The sequence below is a fragment of the Amblyomma maculatum genome, chromosome 3, assembly GCF_055883805.1.
Source record: "Amblyomma maculatum isolate TAMU_Amacu chromosome 3, ASM5588380v1, whole genome shotgun sequence".
In the NCBI taxonomy this organism is placed as follows: Eukaryota; Metazoa; Arthropoda; class Arachnida; order Ixodida; family Ixodidae; genus Amblyomma; species Amblyomma maculatum.
In genome coordinates, this window is record NC_139346.1 from 3,323,102 (window position 1) to 3,338,932 (window position 15,831).

Sequence of the window (15,831 nt, forward strand, 5' to 3'; positions counted from 1 at the left end):
ACACAGCTGCTCGACTTGCCACCGGTACGTAACAAAAACGAAGTGAGCTCTTTACGACGACTCTATGATCACCTGCAGCGTAATATGGCAGCTCTAACGACTCTTGGAGTGCAGAGCAGTAGTTATGGAGCCATGCTTTGCTCCGCACTGTTCAGAATGTTACCTGGTGCTTTCGTTGTGGAGTTTCACAAATGCCGATTTTCATACAAAATGAATGACAATCTGAAGATGCTGGAATTCTTGAAGTTGGAAGTCGAAATTCGAGAGAAGGCACTTCAAGTCGCTCAGTGGCAGAGCAAGGAGGCAAGTCAAAAACCATAAAAGAGAATTAAAGGTTTAGAGTTGCTGAATGGCCGAACACTCCAAAGGGATCGGTAGCTTCATTGCTAACAAATCAGCAGAAGTAGTCCGAAGATTGCCGAAGTAGTCCGAAGATTTTGTGCATCGAAAGATCGTGTTACTCAGGAATGCAAGATCACTTTCTTTGCAAGAAAAAAAATATTATGCTGCAGAAAGCCGGCCGATGCTTCCAGCACACAATCAGAGAACACACACAGTGTCACAACAAAAGAAATAAATGTGGAAATTGTGGAAGGACGCACATCACTTCAATGTGCGACCCAAACTGCAAAAGGTCAAATACCAGATCAGGTAACACAGTGACTGAGTTGCACTCTGCAACGAACAATACGGCAAAGTTGACGTCCACTGCGCTGCAGCAGACAGCTCAGGTCTGGGCAGAGAATAGCCAACGAAGAGTTCTCCCTCGTACACTTTTATTGCGTTAGCATTACTGTCCCATGTTTCAGCCCGTCGCGTCGCCACGGAAAAGGCCACGTTTGACCTTGAGCCGAAGCCGAGCCGCAGCCGGCTTTAACCAAGCCGCATGAACATGCGTTAGTGGCCTACAGGGGTAACATGAATGTCAGAGTCCTGGCAAGGTGATTCTGGCATAACCGTCCCATGTGAAACGAGAGACCCAAGTAGTGCTAACGCAATTCAACCCGGTTTAACCAGAGCTACACCACAGCAAATTTTTAGAGCGCAGCTCTTTGGCGCCCGTTTCTGGGTTTCGCGTCGTCGGCGGCGTTGGCCGCGTCGGCCTCGTAATCATCTCCGGCCCCCTTTCATTCCTCCAGTTCCAGCCGGCGCTTCGGCAACCGGAGCCTCGCAGGAAGAGGGGGGGGGGGCTACACTCAGCGGCGAACGATGGGGGCACGAGCGCGCGCAGCAACCGGAGAACACGAGGAATGAAAGGCGGGGGGGGGAGTCGGCGGAGGCAGCGCTAGCAGTGACTGACTGATGCCGCTGACGCCGCTAGCGAGTCAAGACAGCGTGACTGCGTAGAACACCGTCGCCGCCATGCAGAAAGAGGAGGAAGGGGTCCCCCCCTCTTCCTGCGTGGCGGCGAGGGTGCTCTCCGGTTGCCGAAACGCCGGTTCGCTATTAGCGGATCCCTGTGCGTGCATCCCGTTCTCACTCGCTTCACTCGCTAGCGGCGTCAGCGGGGTTAGTCAGTCGCTACTATCTGTTCGTCGCGCAAAGTTCCTATGGCCCCACGCGCTGCCTCCCGCAACCTCCCGATAACTTAATTGATCTCTTCAAGTCAAGTCCAGTCATTTTTTATTTACATCAAAACGATGTGGGTAAGCCCGGACAAAAAAGTGAAAAATATTTCACTTGAAGTCAGTCCGAGCCCCCCTGTACAAGGCAGGACAAAGCAAAGACAGGTCAAAATGCTGGATAACAACGTCGATGTTAGTTTGGTAGGAACAGCATAAGGTGAGTGTCACAGAATAAGCGGCATCCATTCATTTGCCCATGATGCATTTATACACGCACAGAATTGTTCTGTAAACCCCATATGTTCACGGGACGTGTATATGCGACCATCGGTCGGGCGCGCAAGGACGCGTATGTGCACGTTGCCTCGGAACAGTATAGCTTTCCCTGGGTTAGCTCCAACTCTCTCCATGCTCGAGCAGAAAAGTACGTGCTGCCTGTGTCGTACGTTCCTCACTCAAAGTCACCCCTACTACGTTCAAAGTATAGGGCTTCCTTTGTATATCCGTATATTCGTTATGGTACCCCCAGAAGAACCGAAGTCGGGGAGACTGTCGTTTCTGTTGTGCCTTATGTTTTTCAAACCTAAGGTGGCGGCCATGCAGTGCTAAAGTGTGGTGTGTCTACGTGCGCCTTCCTCTGTGAGTGAACTACTTTGTGCGCTCTAAGTGTGTGTTTTATTACGAACTCCGACCCTGCGCACAACGCATCAAAAAGGAGCCGCCGAGGCTCCAAAGTCAGTCGGCCCAGTTCGCTCCCGAGGAAAGAAACCCGAACTGCCGCGTGCTCCCGGGGGGTGCCCGAGCGCCGCCGCCGGCACCGCATCCTCAGACCGCAAGCTGCACCGGTAGGAGCGTCGCCTTCGAGTGCCGCCCGTCTGCGTCGTCCCAGTGATGGACTGCAGCCGCGTCCCAACAACCGGATGCGGCGCGAGGGGGAAACCGAAGATGGAGAGAAGAAGAGGCCGTACTGGCTGTACTAGCTACGGCCGGCACCCCCATTTCCAGCTAGCAAGGGTAAGGGCCTCGGCACCCGTGCACAAGCCCGTGCATCTTTCTCTATGGCCCGTGTTATGGTGTGCCTAGGCAGCGTGCGATGCGCGTTGTTGCGTGGATGTGAGTGCGTGTTCTTGAGCTATACTTGTGCCGCGAGTCTTCTCCAAAGATTGCATGAGGCTAGTCGTTTTGTCTTGCCACGGATGAACAAACTGCCATTTGTGCATTGATTCAATCGCTGGCGCACGGTCGCTCCACGAAGCTCTTTGTGGCTCAAACGCAGGTTTGTTACATACGGCTTATGCAAATCGGCCCCGAAATGGTATTTTTGCCAGTTATGAGGGAACGCAAGCCTTGTATTTCGGCAAGATCGCCATGTGCTGACTGCTAGAGTTCGTTCTAGTAACGTTGCTGCTAGCCGTTGGATGTGCATGCGTGCTGTCATGCCGCGAGACTTCCCCAAAGACCGCAAAGGCTAGCGCTCTAGTGGCTAGTCCTGCCACGAATCAATTAAATGTGGTTTATTTGTGCATGTATTCAATCGCTGGCGCACGGCCGCGCCAAGAAACCTGCCGTGGCTCTAAGACGCAGGTTTGTGTTACATATCGTTAACATGTGAAGTGGTTCCGAATGCTATTTTTGCCAGGTATGAGGGAACGCACGCCTTGTATTTCGGTGAGATCCTTACTTAAACCGTCCGGTGAAGAAAACGCCTGCATAAAAAAAAATGCGAACCGTCCGCAGCTGTGCTTCAACCCTAAAAACTGATACATTACTTTTCTGAGTGCCTCTACTGCGTGCAGACACCTTCCGCCGTGCGTGTAGTGAAAATGGTTTGTGTATTTTGCCAGGCGAAATGCAAAGCAAAATGTTTCTTTACTCGTCCGCTTTCATGAGTGACATGCAAGCCCTTCTGTTGAAGTGACCGGTGGCTTTGAACAGCTCTTGCAGCTGTTCCAATACTAATACAGTGTGAAAATTTGCTGTTTAGGTATTGCAGCAATGTGGCACTTTTGAAAGCTATCTTGTTTGCTTCTAAGTTTTGCAGGGTATCAGATAACAGTGAAAAGGTACTCACAATGTCGCAAATGGCAATATAGCATCAACAAAACCTGAAAATGTCACGCAATTATCTCTAGGCCCTTCGTCAACAATATTCCTTCTAGAGATTTACTTTCACATTAAAACAAGCATTCATTGAATATCCACGCCCAGGTGGAGACTACCATCACCAGCTGTTGCCTCTGAATACACTTTCTTTCCTTCAACATCAGTGTTAAAGGTCAGGGCAATAACGAGTTTCGTTTCTTTTTCGTGTCATTAAAGAAAGTTTTGTTCCTTTTTCGGTGTGGTATGTTTAACTTCTAAAAGTAATATATACTGCCTATAAGAGACGTCATAGCGGACAGCTCTGCATTAATGCCATTGATTTGGGGTTCTTTGTGTGCACTGACATTGCAAGTGTCTTGCGTTTCACCTTCATTTATTTGCAACGACCACTATGGCTGGAACTGAACCCAGGTCCTCGGCCTACCGTGTCTTAATATGAGTGCTATTTTCGTTTGCAAATGCAATTCTTAGAAATGTAGTTTGTTGGTTGCAGACAGCAGCAGAAGCAAAGCCCAGCACAAACATAGACTAGAAATCACTTACTTTATCTGTGTCATTGGGATGTGGGCATCAACAAAATCAGCCTTGCATGCTACACACATTTGCAAAAATGTTTTTTTTTCTTGCAAGCAAAGTAAGTGGTAAAAGTTTGAAAATAATTTATTGGTACAATATATTAATCCATTTATTTCTGCCACCAGCCCGAAGTGCAATGTCTGGTGAAGGTATGTGTCTAATACTGATCAGTTAAGCGAGGCAAAATCCATGAAACAAAGTCGATTACTGTTTTCACATAGAGGAGAAGTAATTCATTTGTAGCCAGTGTGCACGAAGCAAGAAAGGTATTAACTTTGGCATGTTTTAACCTTGACAGTGTATTCCATTGCAGCATACTTGCGCTCTTGCTGCCCATGTGGCCATGAGGGAGCTGCACTAGTTGCTACTGTTACCATATGGACAAACTGTCCCGAATAACTAGAATGCTGGCAGGGGTTGCCCACAATCACTATAATATTTGGCTTCTGCTGTGCCTTGGATGTATAGTCCTTCCACCTAGCAATAGCAGCACACTTTCACCGCTAGTGCAGTCGTCGGCATACGTTTACAATGCTGGAAAGGTGTGCTGCGAAGCAAACAAAGTGAAATTATGTCTGGGATTTCAGGTAAAAAACGATTAAAGTAATAATTTCCCACTGAATACCCTGTGAAACAACAACAATAATAAAAATTTCCATATGCTTTACTTGATTTAAGTCACTTTTGGATTTCGTCATATGCATGTCGTCCCGAGCCATCCATTTTCCTACCCTTGTCTGTGCTCAAAAAGAATGAAGTTGTTACATAACTGCTGCATGGAAACTACAACAAAGAAGGAACAAATAGATGAGAACAAAGCTGCATGCATTTTTGTGATAATGAACCAACTAGTTCAGCTATCTCACTTGATTAAAGGAACATTGAAAAGGTATTTGCTGTGGCTAGAAAAGGTGCACTACCGATTAGTATTTCATCGCTCATTTTCGCAACACAAATGTTTAAGCTGGTTTCACTAACAGAGATGGAGGTAAAAAATCATGCCCCTTCTTTCCATTCAACTCAACACACGCCGATGAGAAAAGTGAAGAAAATCTCACAACCACTCCCCGCTGTGGCCCATTTCGCCTGCATCATTTGGTCCCAGATGCCACACTGTAAACCACTTTGCACCCTTAAGGGTATATTAGTCATTTAACACCCTTACAACACTCATGTTTTATCGTGAAATGGGTGTTCTTAATTGTTCGCACCTATGTTACCCCCACTGGGGATTTTTGGGGTGTTGAAAAGGTTCATTTAGTAAAACGCACCCTGCTAATCTCCAAGGGTGTAAGGGTATTTTTGATTTTTTTTTTCATTTTTCATTAATAACGGAAGCTTCAGGATAAAGGGAGGGATCAGCGTGGATTTCGTTGGCAGAATGACGAAGTCTGTTCAAGTAATTGTGAAAGCAGTACAAATGCTGTCACGGTGCTGATATCATGTGCTCTTTACTACACGTTCAGGCGCTCATTCTGTTTTGCAAATGATTGCAAGAATGAAAAAAAAAATACAGTATGCGGGGTTCAGTGCCCATAATTAGGCTATATATATCAGTAACAGCTAGGGAGCGTCGTGCGTAGTAGAGCAATCCGAGATTAACTTGTAATGCACTACACATTGGCATTGTAAACATTACATGTTTTTAGTATCCATTCCGGCAGCCTTACGAAATCTGAGAACTGCACTACGCCGGCCAGAGTCCATGCATCGGATATAACTTCAAGCCAACATTTTCATCCACCCCGTTACCATCGTATTGCGGACTCAGAGTGACGGCGCCAAACGGAGCGTGCAATGCCGTTGCGGAATTAAAATTTTTCCAGCATTTCTTTTGCATCCTGACGATCTAGGAGAAAGTTGCATATTACTGCAGGTGCATTGTTAACTACATGCGCAGCTCGTAAACATTACTGCATGTTACTATTTTATTTGGCCATATAATTAACGCCTAGACCACCAACACTCTACCTCACCTTAAGGCTTTCCTGCCTCGCATGACCCCACTACGAGTAGCCAGATGCGTACATCACTGCACCGGCACTTACACGTATTCAGCCACGACTTGCTGAAAAGACCTCGGACGAGAGCGTTACGAAGGCGAGTGCCCGTCGGAAAATCGGTCTTCTTCCGGAATTTGGCGGCAGCGGCGGCAGAGCAAGGACGCCCACCTAATTCACACCTACTTCGTTTTTAAGGCAGGAACCAAGCCTTTTCAACATTACCTGCATCAGGCTCAAGTGGACTGGATTGGCGGCTGACGTCACATTACCAACGCGCTGGTCGTGCTTTGCTCTTGGTGGCTGTTATCGCAAACGAGGCATTTTGGCGGCCGCGGCGGCAGAGAGGGACGCCCACCTAATTCGCACCTACTTCGTTTTCCAGGTCGACCCACTAACCCTGTTGCTGGCTTACCTGTGTTCCATACGACCAAGCGAGGCGTGTTCCACTCATCATTGTTGCGGTATTTCGCCTTCCCAGGCAGGAACCAAGCCTTTTCAACAATACCTGCATCAGGCTCACGTGGACTGGATTGGCGGCTGACGTCACATTACCAACGCACTGGTCGTGCTTTGCTCTTGGTGGCTGTTATCGCAAACGAGGCATTTTGGCGGCGGCGGCGTCAGAGCAAGGACGCCCACCTAATTCGCACCTACTTCGTTTTCCAGGCCGGCCCACTAACCCTGTTGCTGGCTTACCTGTGTTCCTTACGACCAAGCGAGGCGTGTTCCACTCATCATTCTTGCGGTATTTCGCCTTCCCAGGCAGGAACCAAGCCTTTTCAACAATACCTGCATCAGGCTTACGTGGACTGGACTGGCGGCTGACGTCACATTACCAACGCACTGGTCATGCTTTGCTCTTGGTGGCTGTTATCGTAAACGAGGCATTTTGGCGGCAGCGGCGGCAGAGCAAGGACGCCCACCTAATTCACACCTACTTCGTTTTCCAGGTCGGCCCACTAACCCTGTTGCTGGCTTACCTGTGTTCCATACGACCAAGCGAGGCGTGCTCCACTCATCATTGTTGCGGTATTTCGCCTTCCCAGGAAGGAACCAAGCCTTTTCAACAATACCTGCATCAGGCTCACGTGGACTGTATTGGCGGCTGACGTCACATTACCAACGCAGAGGTCGTGCTTTGCTCTTGGTGGCTGTTATCGCAAACGAAGCATTTTGGCGGCAGCGGCGGCACAGCAAGGACGCCTACCTAATTTGCACCTACTTCGTTTCCCAGGTCGGCCCACTAACCCTGTTGCTGGCTTACCTGTGTTCCATACGACCAAGCGAGGCGTGTTCCACTCATCATTGTTGCGGCATTTCGCCTTCCCAGGCAGGAACCAAGCCTTTTCAACAATACCTGCATCAGGCTCACGTGGACTGGATTGGCGGCTGTCGTCACATTACCAACGCACTGGTCGTGCTTTGCTCTTGGTAGCTGTTATCGCAAACGACGCATTTTGGCGGCAGCGGCGGCAGAGCAAGGACGCCCACCTAATTCGCACCTACTTCGTTTTCCAGGTCGGCCCACTAACCCTGTTGCTGGCTTACCTGTGTTCCATACGACCAAGCGAGGCGTGTTCCACTCATCATTGTTGTGGTATTTCGCCTTCCCAGGCAGGAACCAAGCCTTTTCAACAATACCTGCATCAGGCTCACGTGGACTGGATTGGCGGCTGTCGTCACATTACCAACTCACTGGTCGTGCTTTGCTCTTGGTGGCCGTTATCGCAAACGAGGCATTTTGACGGCAGCGGCGTCAGAGCAAGGAAGCCCACCTAATTCGCACCTACTTCGTTTTCCAGGTCGGCCCACTAATCCTGTTGCTGGCTTACCTGTGTTCCATGCGACCAAGCGAGGAGTGTTCCACTCATCATTGTTGCGGTATTTCGCCTTCCCAGGCAGGAACCAAGCCTTTTCAACAATACCTGCATCAGGCTCACGTGGACTGTATTGGCGGCTGACGTCACATTACCAACGCACTGGTCGTGCTTTGCTCTTGGTGGCTGTTATCGCAAACGACGCATTTTGGCGGCAGCGGCGGCAGAGCAAGGACGCCCACCTAATTCGCACCTACTTCGTTTTCCAGGTCGGCCCACTAACCCTGTTGCTGGCTTACCTGTGTTCCATACGACCAAGCGAGGCGTGTTCCACTCATCATTGTTGCGGTATTTCGCCTTCCCAGGCAGGAACCAAGCCTTTTCAACAATACCTGCATCAGGCTCACGTGGACTGGATTGGCGGCTGTCGTCACATTACCAACGCACTGGTCGTGCTTTGCTCTTGGTAGCTGTTATCGCAAACGACGCATTTTGGCGGCAGCGGCGTCAGAGCAAGGACGCCCACCTAATTGGCACCTACTTCGTTTTCCAGGTCGGCCCACTAACCCTGTTGCTGGCTTACCTGTGTTCCATACGACCAAGCGAGGCGTCTTTCACTCATCTTTGTTGCGGTATTTCGCCTTCCCAGGCAGGAACCAAGCCTTTTCAACAATACCTGCATCAGGCTCACGTGGACTGGATTGGCGGCTGTCGTCACATTACCAACGCACTGGTCGTGCTTTGCTCTCGGTGGCCGTTATAGCAAACGAGGCATTTTGGCGGCAGCGGCGTCAGAGCAAGGACGCCCACCTAATTCGCACCTACTTCGTTTTCCAGGTCGGCCCACTAACCCTCTTGCTGGCTTACCTGTGTTCCATACGACCAAGCGAGGCGTCTTTCACTCATCTTTGTTGCGGTATTTCGCCTTCCCAGGCAGGAACCAAGCCTTTTCAACAATACCTGCATCAGGCTCACGTGGACTGGATTGGCGGCTGTCGTCACATTACTAACGCACTGGTCGTGCTTTGCTCTCGGTGGCCGTTATAGCAAACGAGGCATTTTGGCGGCGGCGGCGTCAGAGCAAGGACGCCCACCTAATTCGCACCTACTTCGTTTTCCAGGCCGGCCCACTAACCCTGTTGCTGGCTTACCTGTGTTCCTTACGACCAAGCGAGGCGTCTTTCACTCATCTTTGTTGCGGTATTTCGCCTTCCCAGGCAGGAACCAAGCCTTTTCAACAATACCTGCATCAGGCTCACGTGGACTGGATTGGCGGCTGTCGTCACATTACCAACGCACTGGTCGTGCTTTGCTCTCGGTGGCCGTTATAGCAAACGAGGCATTTTGGCGGCGGCGGCGTCAGAGCAAGGACGCCCACCTAATTCGCACCTACTTCGTTTTCCAGGCCGGCCCACTAACCCTGTTGCTGGCTTACCTGTGTTCCTTACGACCAAGCGAGGCGTCTTTCACTCATCTTTGTTGCGGTATTTCGCCTTCCCAGGCAGGAACCAAGCCTTTTCAACAATACCTGCATCAGGCTCACGTGGACTGGATTGGCGGCTGTCGTCACATTACCAACGCACTGGTCGTGCTTTGCTCTCGGTGGCCGTTATAGCAAACGAGGCATTTTGGCGGCGGCGGCGTCAGAGCAAGGACGCCCACCTAATTCGCACCTACTTCGTTTTCCAGGCCGGCCCACTAACCCTGTTGCTGGCTTACCTGTGTTCCTTACGACCAAGCGAGGCGTCTTTCACTCATCTTTGTTGCGGTATTTCGCCTTCCCAGGCAGGAACCAAGCCTTTTCAACAATACCTGCATCAGGCTCACGTGGACTGGATTGGCGACTGTCGTCACATTATCAACGCACTGGTCGTGCTTTGCTCTTGCTGGCTGTTATCGCAAACGAGGCATTTTGGCGGCAGCGGCGTCAGAGCAAGGACGCCCACCTAATTCGCACCTACTTCGTTTTCCAGGTTGGCCCACTAACCCTGTTGCTGGCTTACCTGTGTTCCATACGACCAAGCGAGGCGTCTTTCACTCATCTTTGTTGCGGTATTTCGCCTTCCCAGGCAGGAACCAAGCCTTTTCAACAATACCTGCATCAGGCTCACGTGGACTGGATTGGCGGCTGTCGTCACATTACCAACGCACTGGTCGTGCTTTGCTCTTGGTGGCTGTTATCGCAAACGAGGCATGTTGGCGGCAGCGGCGGCAGAGCAAGGACGCCCACCTAATTCGCACCTACTTCGTTTTCCAGGTCGGCCCACTAACCCTGTTGCTGGCTTACCTGTGTTTCATACGACCAAGCGAGGCGTCTTTCACTCATCTTTGTTGCGGTATTTCGCCTTCCCAGTCAGGAACCAAGCCTTTTCAACAATACCTGCATCAGGCTCACGTGGACTGGATTGGCGGCTGACGTCACATTACCAACGCACTGGTCGTGCTTTGCTCTTGGTGGCTGTTATCGCAAACGAGGCATTTTGGCGGCAGCGGCGGCAGAGCAAGGACGCCCACCTAATTCGCACCTACTTCGTTTTCCAGGTCGGCCCACTAACCCTGTTGCTGGCTTACCTGTGTTCCATACGACCAAGCGAGGCGTCTTTCACTCATCTCTGTTGCGGTATTTCGCCTTCCCAGGCAGGAACCAAGCCTTTTCAACAATACCTGCATCAGGCTCACGTGTGTATCGGGCATGCGCTGTCTGCCTTATCGTGTCAGCGCAGTCTTATCAGTGCTACCGCAAACTGTACGCTTAGCACTGCTACTACCCCGCCTCCCTCCATTGCCTATAAAAGGCCGTGCTAATAAACCCTTCTTGTTCTTGTTCCTGCAACCATGTAGTTGCCTCTATCCTTAGTGCGACACACATCGCGATACATGGTGTCAGAAGTGGGATCCTGCGACAGCTATGGAACTTCTAAAGGCCCCGCCACCTTTGCAACTGACCGGCAACCTCTCTGAGAATTGGAAACGCTTCAAGCAGAAATTCGACCTGTTCCTGCAGGCGACCGCAACGAAGGAACAACCTCGCAGCGATTCTGCAAAAGCCGCACTCCTGCTGAGCATAGCCGGCGATGAAGCGCTCGACGTGTTCAACACGTTCAAGTTCGAGGCAGCCGAAAGCAAGGATGATTACGCAACGCTGGTTGGAAAATTTGAGACCTACTGTGCCGAGGTGAGCAACGAAGTTCACGAACGTTATGTGTTTCGCTCCACGAAGCAGGCAGATGGAGAACCTTTTGAGAGGTTTGTCCGGGACCTCAAAAAGCAATGCTATTTCGGAGATCAGCGTGATTCGCTGATCGTGTTTTTCACGAATAACTCAAAGCTGCGCGGGAAAATGCTTCGAGAGAAGTCTTTAACGTTGCTGAAAGCTGAAGAATTCTGCAAGGTAGCAGAGTCTCTCGCACAACGAAACGAGGTCTGGAAAGCCACGGACGATCTGGTCGATGCTGTGTCAAGGCACGCGCCACCATCGCGAAGCAAAAGTGATGATGACTGCAGGAAGCAGTACCGTTGCAAAAAGTGCAACCGACGGCACAGACCCAGACAGTGCCCAGCCTACGGGAAAAAGTGCCATGAATGTCGTAAACTTCACCACTTCGCGGTTTGCTGTGAAGGAATGTCTAAAGTTGAACAAGTTAGTAAAGACAGCAGCGGTGACGACTTTGACATTCTAGAAGTAGGAACTGAAAGAGGAAGCAGCAAAGACTGGGTAGTGGAAGCACAAGTTGCCGGAAGAAATATTTGCTTCAAAGTAGACACCGGGTCCCAGGCCAGTCTGTTACCATTCTCTATGTACCGCAAGACTAGGGAGTCGCAGCAGTTAACGCCCACAAGTGCGGTGCTGAGAGCTTACACGGGGGGTGTCATAACTCACTTCGGAACAACGACACAGGAAGTAACTATCGGTAACGCTTCCGCCACCGTGAAGTTCTTTGTTGTAAAGAACGGCCGTCAAGCCATTCTGGGACTGGATGCAAGCGAAGCTCTGGGACTTGTCCATCGCACGGTGGCTACTGTAAATGCTTCGGAGTACCCAGCGCTCAAGGATTTCAAAAATGTCTTTCAGGGGCTAGGCTGCCTGAAGCAACCGTACAGCATGGTCATGCAACCATCTGCGATTCCAGTTGTTCAACCAGCCCGACGGGTTCCCCTGTCCCTGCGACAACCACTTCGGGAGGAGCTGCGTAGAATGGAGCTTGCAGGCGTCATCGTCAAACAGGATGGCCCGACAGACTGGGTAAGCCCATTGGTTTTGGTTAAGAAAAAGGACGGCAAACTTAGGGTTTGCATGGACCCAAGGAAAATAAACGAGCACGTAAAACGGCAGCACTACCAGCTCCCAAAGAGTGAGGACATGGAAGGGGAATTGGCCGGCGCAGCCTATTTCAGCTGTTTGGACGCAAATTCGGGTTTTCACCAGATACCACTTGACGAAAAGACGTCCAAAATATGCACGTTTTCTACACCCTTTGGAAGATACCGTTATCTCCGGCTGCCTTTCGGTATCTCATCTGCTCCCGAAGTTTTTCAAAAGCGGATGAGGTGTACACGTTTACATCGATGATATTTTGGTGTGGGGCGAAACCAAACAAGAGCATGACCAGAGACTAGTTGCAGTAATGAAAGCAGCTGAAAAATCCGGCCTAACGTTCAACGCAGAAAAATGCAAGTTTTGCGTCACCGAAGTGCAGTTCCTAGGCGATATCATCACACGCAATGGCATCTCGCCAAACCCAAAGCTTGTGCAAAGTTTGCTGCAAACGCCAGTGCCCAAGAACAAATCCGATGTTCAGCGCATGCTCGGTGTGTTGAATTATTTTGGCAAATACGTTCCGCGCCTGTCTGAGCGAACCGCGCTGCTGCGAGCACTTATCAAGTCGCACTCAGAGTTCGAGTGGACTGAAAACCACATGAGGGAGTGGAAAAGTGTCGTACAGATTTTAAGCACGACTCCCGTGTTAGCCATCTTTGATCCCCGAAACGAATCTAAGATAACTTGCGACGCATCCAAAGATGGCGTTGGCTCAGCCCTTTTGCAGTGCCATAACGGCCAATGGCGGCCAGTGGCTTATGCATCTCGTGTGCTCACGCAAGCTGAGCAGCGTTATGCTCAGATTGAAAAAGAGGCGCTTAGCATTTCTTTTGGCTGCGACAAGTTTTACCAGTTCATTTACGGACAGAAGATTTTCATTGAGACAGATCATAAACCTCTACTATCTATAGCTGCAAAAGGAATTTGTGACATGCCCCCCCGCCTCCAAAGGTTTTTCTTAAACTTCTGAAATACGACTTTGTATTGCAGTATGTCGCAGGAAAGCACCTCATTTTGGCAGACATGCTGTCACGATCATCTCCGGCTGCTCAAGACGACACCACTGGCGCCACTGACGACGTGGAGGTACATGCAGTTGCCGCCTTGGGCTACATGGTGACGGATGCAACACGTGAGCAGCTGGCAAATGAAACTGCCCGCGATGACTACCTCCAGGCAGTCATTTCTTGCCTAGCAACTGGCAAGAATGTCGACGGGGAACTTAAACCATTTTCGTCAGAGCTTTCCGTCGTAAATGGTATATTGCTAAAAGGCAAGAAAGTTGTGATACCAAAATGCATGCGGCGAGGCATTTAGCAGGAATTCATGCCGGGCATTTGGGACTACAGAAATGCAAAGAGCCCGTCGTCTTGTTTTTTGTCCCGGTCTCAGCAGTGACATCAATGTATTGATCAAGGGTTGCCCGACTTGTCGCGAATTTGCTTACAAGCAAGCGCAGGAACCACTACTCATGCGCCCAGTCCCTCGATGTGCGTGGTATCGCGTTGGTGTTGATATTTTTTCTTTTGGGGGAAGCTCGTACATCCTGGCGTTTGACGCGTTTTCTAACTTTCCAGAAGTCGAGAAACTTGTGGACACTACTGCAAGGAAGGCAATCGCTGCACTCAGTGCCATGTTCGCGAGGTATGGCGTACCGCTTGAAGTGTGCACCGATAACGGGCCACAATTTGCCAGTCACGAGTTCGCAGCCTTTGCAAGAACATACGATTTCGCTCACGTCACATCCAGCCCCCGCTACCCGCAATCCAACGGACTTGCAGAGAAAGGAGTTCAGGTGGTAAAGCGGATCATGAAGAAATGTGAACATTCACAGGAAGACTTCTGGCTAGGTCTACTGTCCTACCGCTGTACCCCAGTGGAGGACGGCCGATCACCTGGAGAACTTCTTCAGGGCAGGTGCTTGAGAGCTAATCTTCCAGATTTTGGCGCTGTGCAGACAACTGTGGTCAAGAAGCACCATCAGAAGAGTGGCGGAAAGCCTCTGCCACCTTTAGCTGAAGGTTCTGTCGTGAGGATCCGGGACAAGACATGGTCAAAGAAAGGTACTGTCGTTGGCACTGCGGCTCCCAGGTCCTACAAAGTGCAAACAGAGGATCATCGTGTGTTTAGGCGCAACAGGCGGCATCTTCTGCAAACCCGTGAGAAGTGTGCAGCAGACACTAGTGACGACGACAACGGTTCGTCCGAGCGTGAACCAGATAACCCCGGACAATCTGCTCGAAATATCTCGCCTGGTGCCACAATACGAACATCTGCTGACTCTCCTCGGCAACAGTCCGCCACCGACAGCCCGGTGCTCGGAGGCCCTGGAAACCATGTTCCACTAGCTTTGCCTGGACCGACACCAGTTCCAAGGAGGTCGGCACGTACAGTGAAGCCACCGCAACGTCTTCAGTACGACGCTGCTTTTAATCAAATAGCTTGAACATTTGTTGTTTTCATTACCCCTCGGAGGACGTATCGGGCATGCGCTGTCTGCCTTATCGTGTCAGCGCAGTCTTATCAGTGCTACCGCAAACTGTACGCTTAGCACTGCTACTACCCCGCCTCCCTCCATTGCCTATAAAAGGCCGTGCTAATAAACCCTTCTTGTTCTTCTTGTTCCTGCAACCATGTAGTTGCCTCTATCCTTAGTGCGACACACATCGCGATACAACGTGGACTGGATTGGCGGCTGACGTCACATTACCAACGCACTGGTCGTGCTTTGCTCTTGGTGGCTGTTATCGCAAACGAGGCATATTGGCGGCAGCGGCGTTAGAGCAAGGACGCCCACCTAATTCGCACCTACTTCGTTTTCCAGGTCGGCCCACTAACCCTGTTGCTGGCTTACCTGTGTTCCATACGACCAAGCAAGGCGTCTTTCACTCATCTTTGTTGCGGTATTTCTCCTTCCCAGGCAGGAACCAAGCCTTTTCAACAATACCTGCATCAGGCTCACGTGGACTGGATTGGCGGCTGTCGTCACATTACCAACGCACTGGTCGTGCTTTGCTCTTGGTGGCTGTTATCGCAAACGAGGCATATTGGCGGCAGCGGCGTTAGAGCAAGGACGCCCACCTAATTCGCACCTACTTCGTTTTCCAGGTCGGCCCACTAACCCTGTTGCTGGCTTACCTGTGTTCCATACGACCGGCGTCTTTCACTCATCTTTGTTGCGGTATTTCTCCTTCCCAGGCAGGAACCAAGCCTTTTCAACAATACCTGCATCAGGCTCACGTGGACTGGATTGGCGGCTGTCGTCACATTATCAACGCACTGGTCGTGCTTTGCTCTTGGTGGCTGTTATCGCAAACGAGGCATTTTGGCGACAGCGGCGTCAGAGCAAGGACGCCCACCTAATTCGCACCTACTTCGTTTTCCAGGTCGGCCCACTAACCCTGTTGCTGGCTTACCTGTGTTCCATACGACCAAGCGAGGCGGTTTCC

The 15,831-nt window shown here is 50.7% G+C and overlaps 1 protein-coding gene across 1 annotated transcript; it reads left to right on the forward strand.

The window, feature by feature from the left end:
* Positions 1 to 10,889: 10,889 nt before the first annotated feature.
* LOC146194114 (uncharacterized) lies at positions 10,890 to 14,730 on the forward strand. The gene is made up of 4 exons (XM_084596003.1): positions 10,890 to 12,307; positions 13,373 to 13,558; positions 14,340 to 14,445; positions 14,522 to 14,730. The coding sequence occupies exons 1-4, from the start codon at positions 10,973 to 10,975 to the stop codon at positions 14,728 to 14,730; spliced, it is 1,836 nt and encodes a 611-aa protein (XP_084452129.1). The 5' UTR covers positions 10,890 to 10,972.
* Positions 14,731 to 15,831: the final 1,101 nt, after the last annotated feature.

Bases quoted from the DNA above. Each gene is read 5' to 3' on its own strand.
- LOC146194114 (XM_084596003.1), top strand. From the start codon at position 10,973: ATGGAACTTCTAAAGGCCCCGCCACCTTTGCAACTGACCGGCAACCTC. The intron at 12,308-13,372 runs GTAAGCCCATTG...TTTGTATTGCAG, and splicing joins AGGATGGCCCGACAGACTGG to TATGTCGCAGGAAAGCACCT. The intron at 13,559-14,339 runs GCAGTCATTTCT...GGCGCTGTGCAG, and splicing joins CCCGCGATGACTACCTCCAG to ACAACTGTGGTCAAGAAGCA.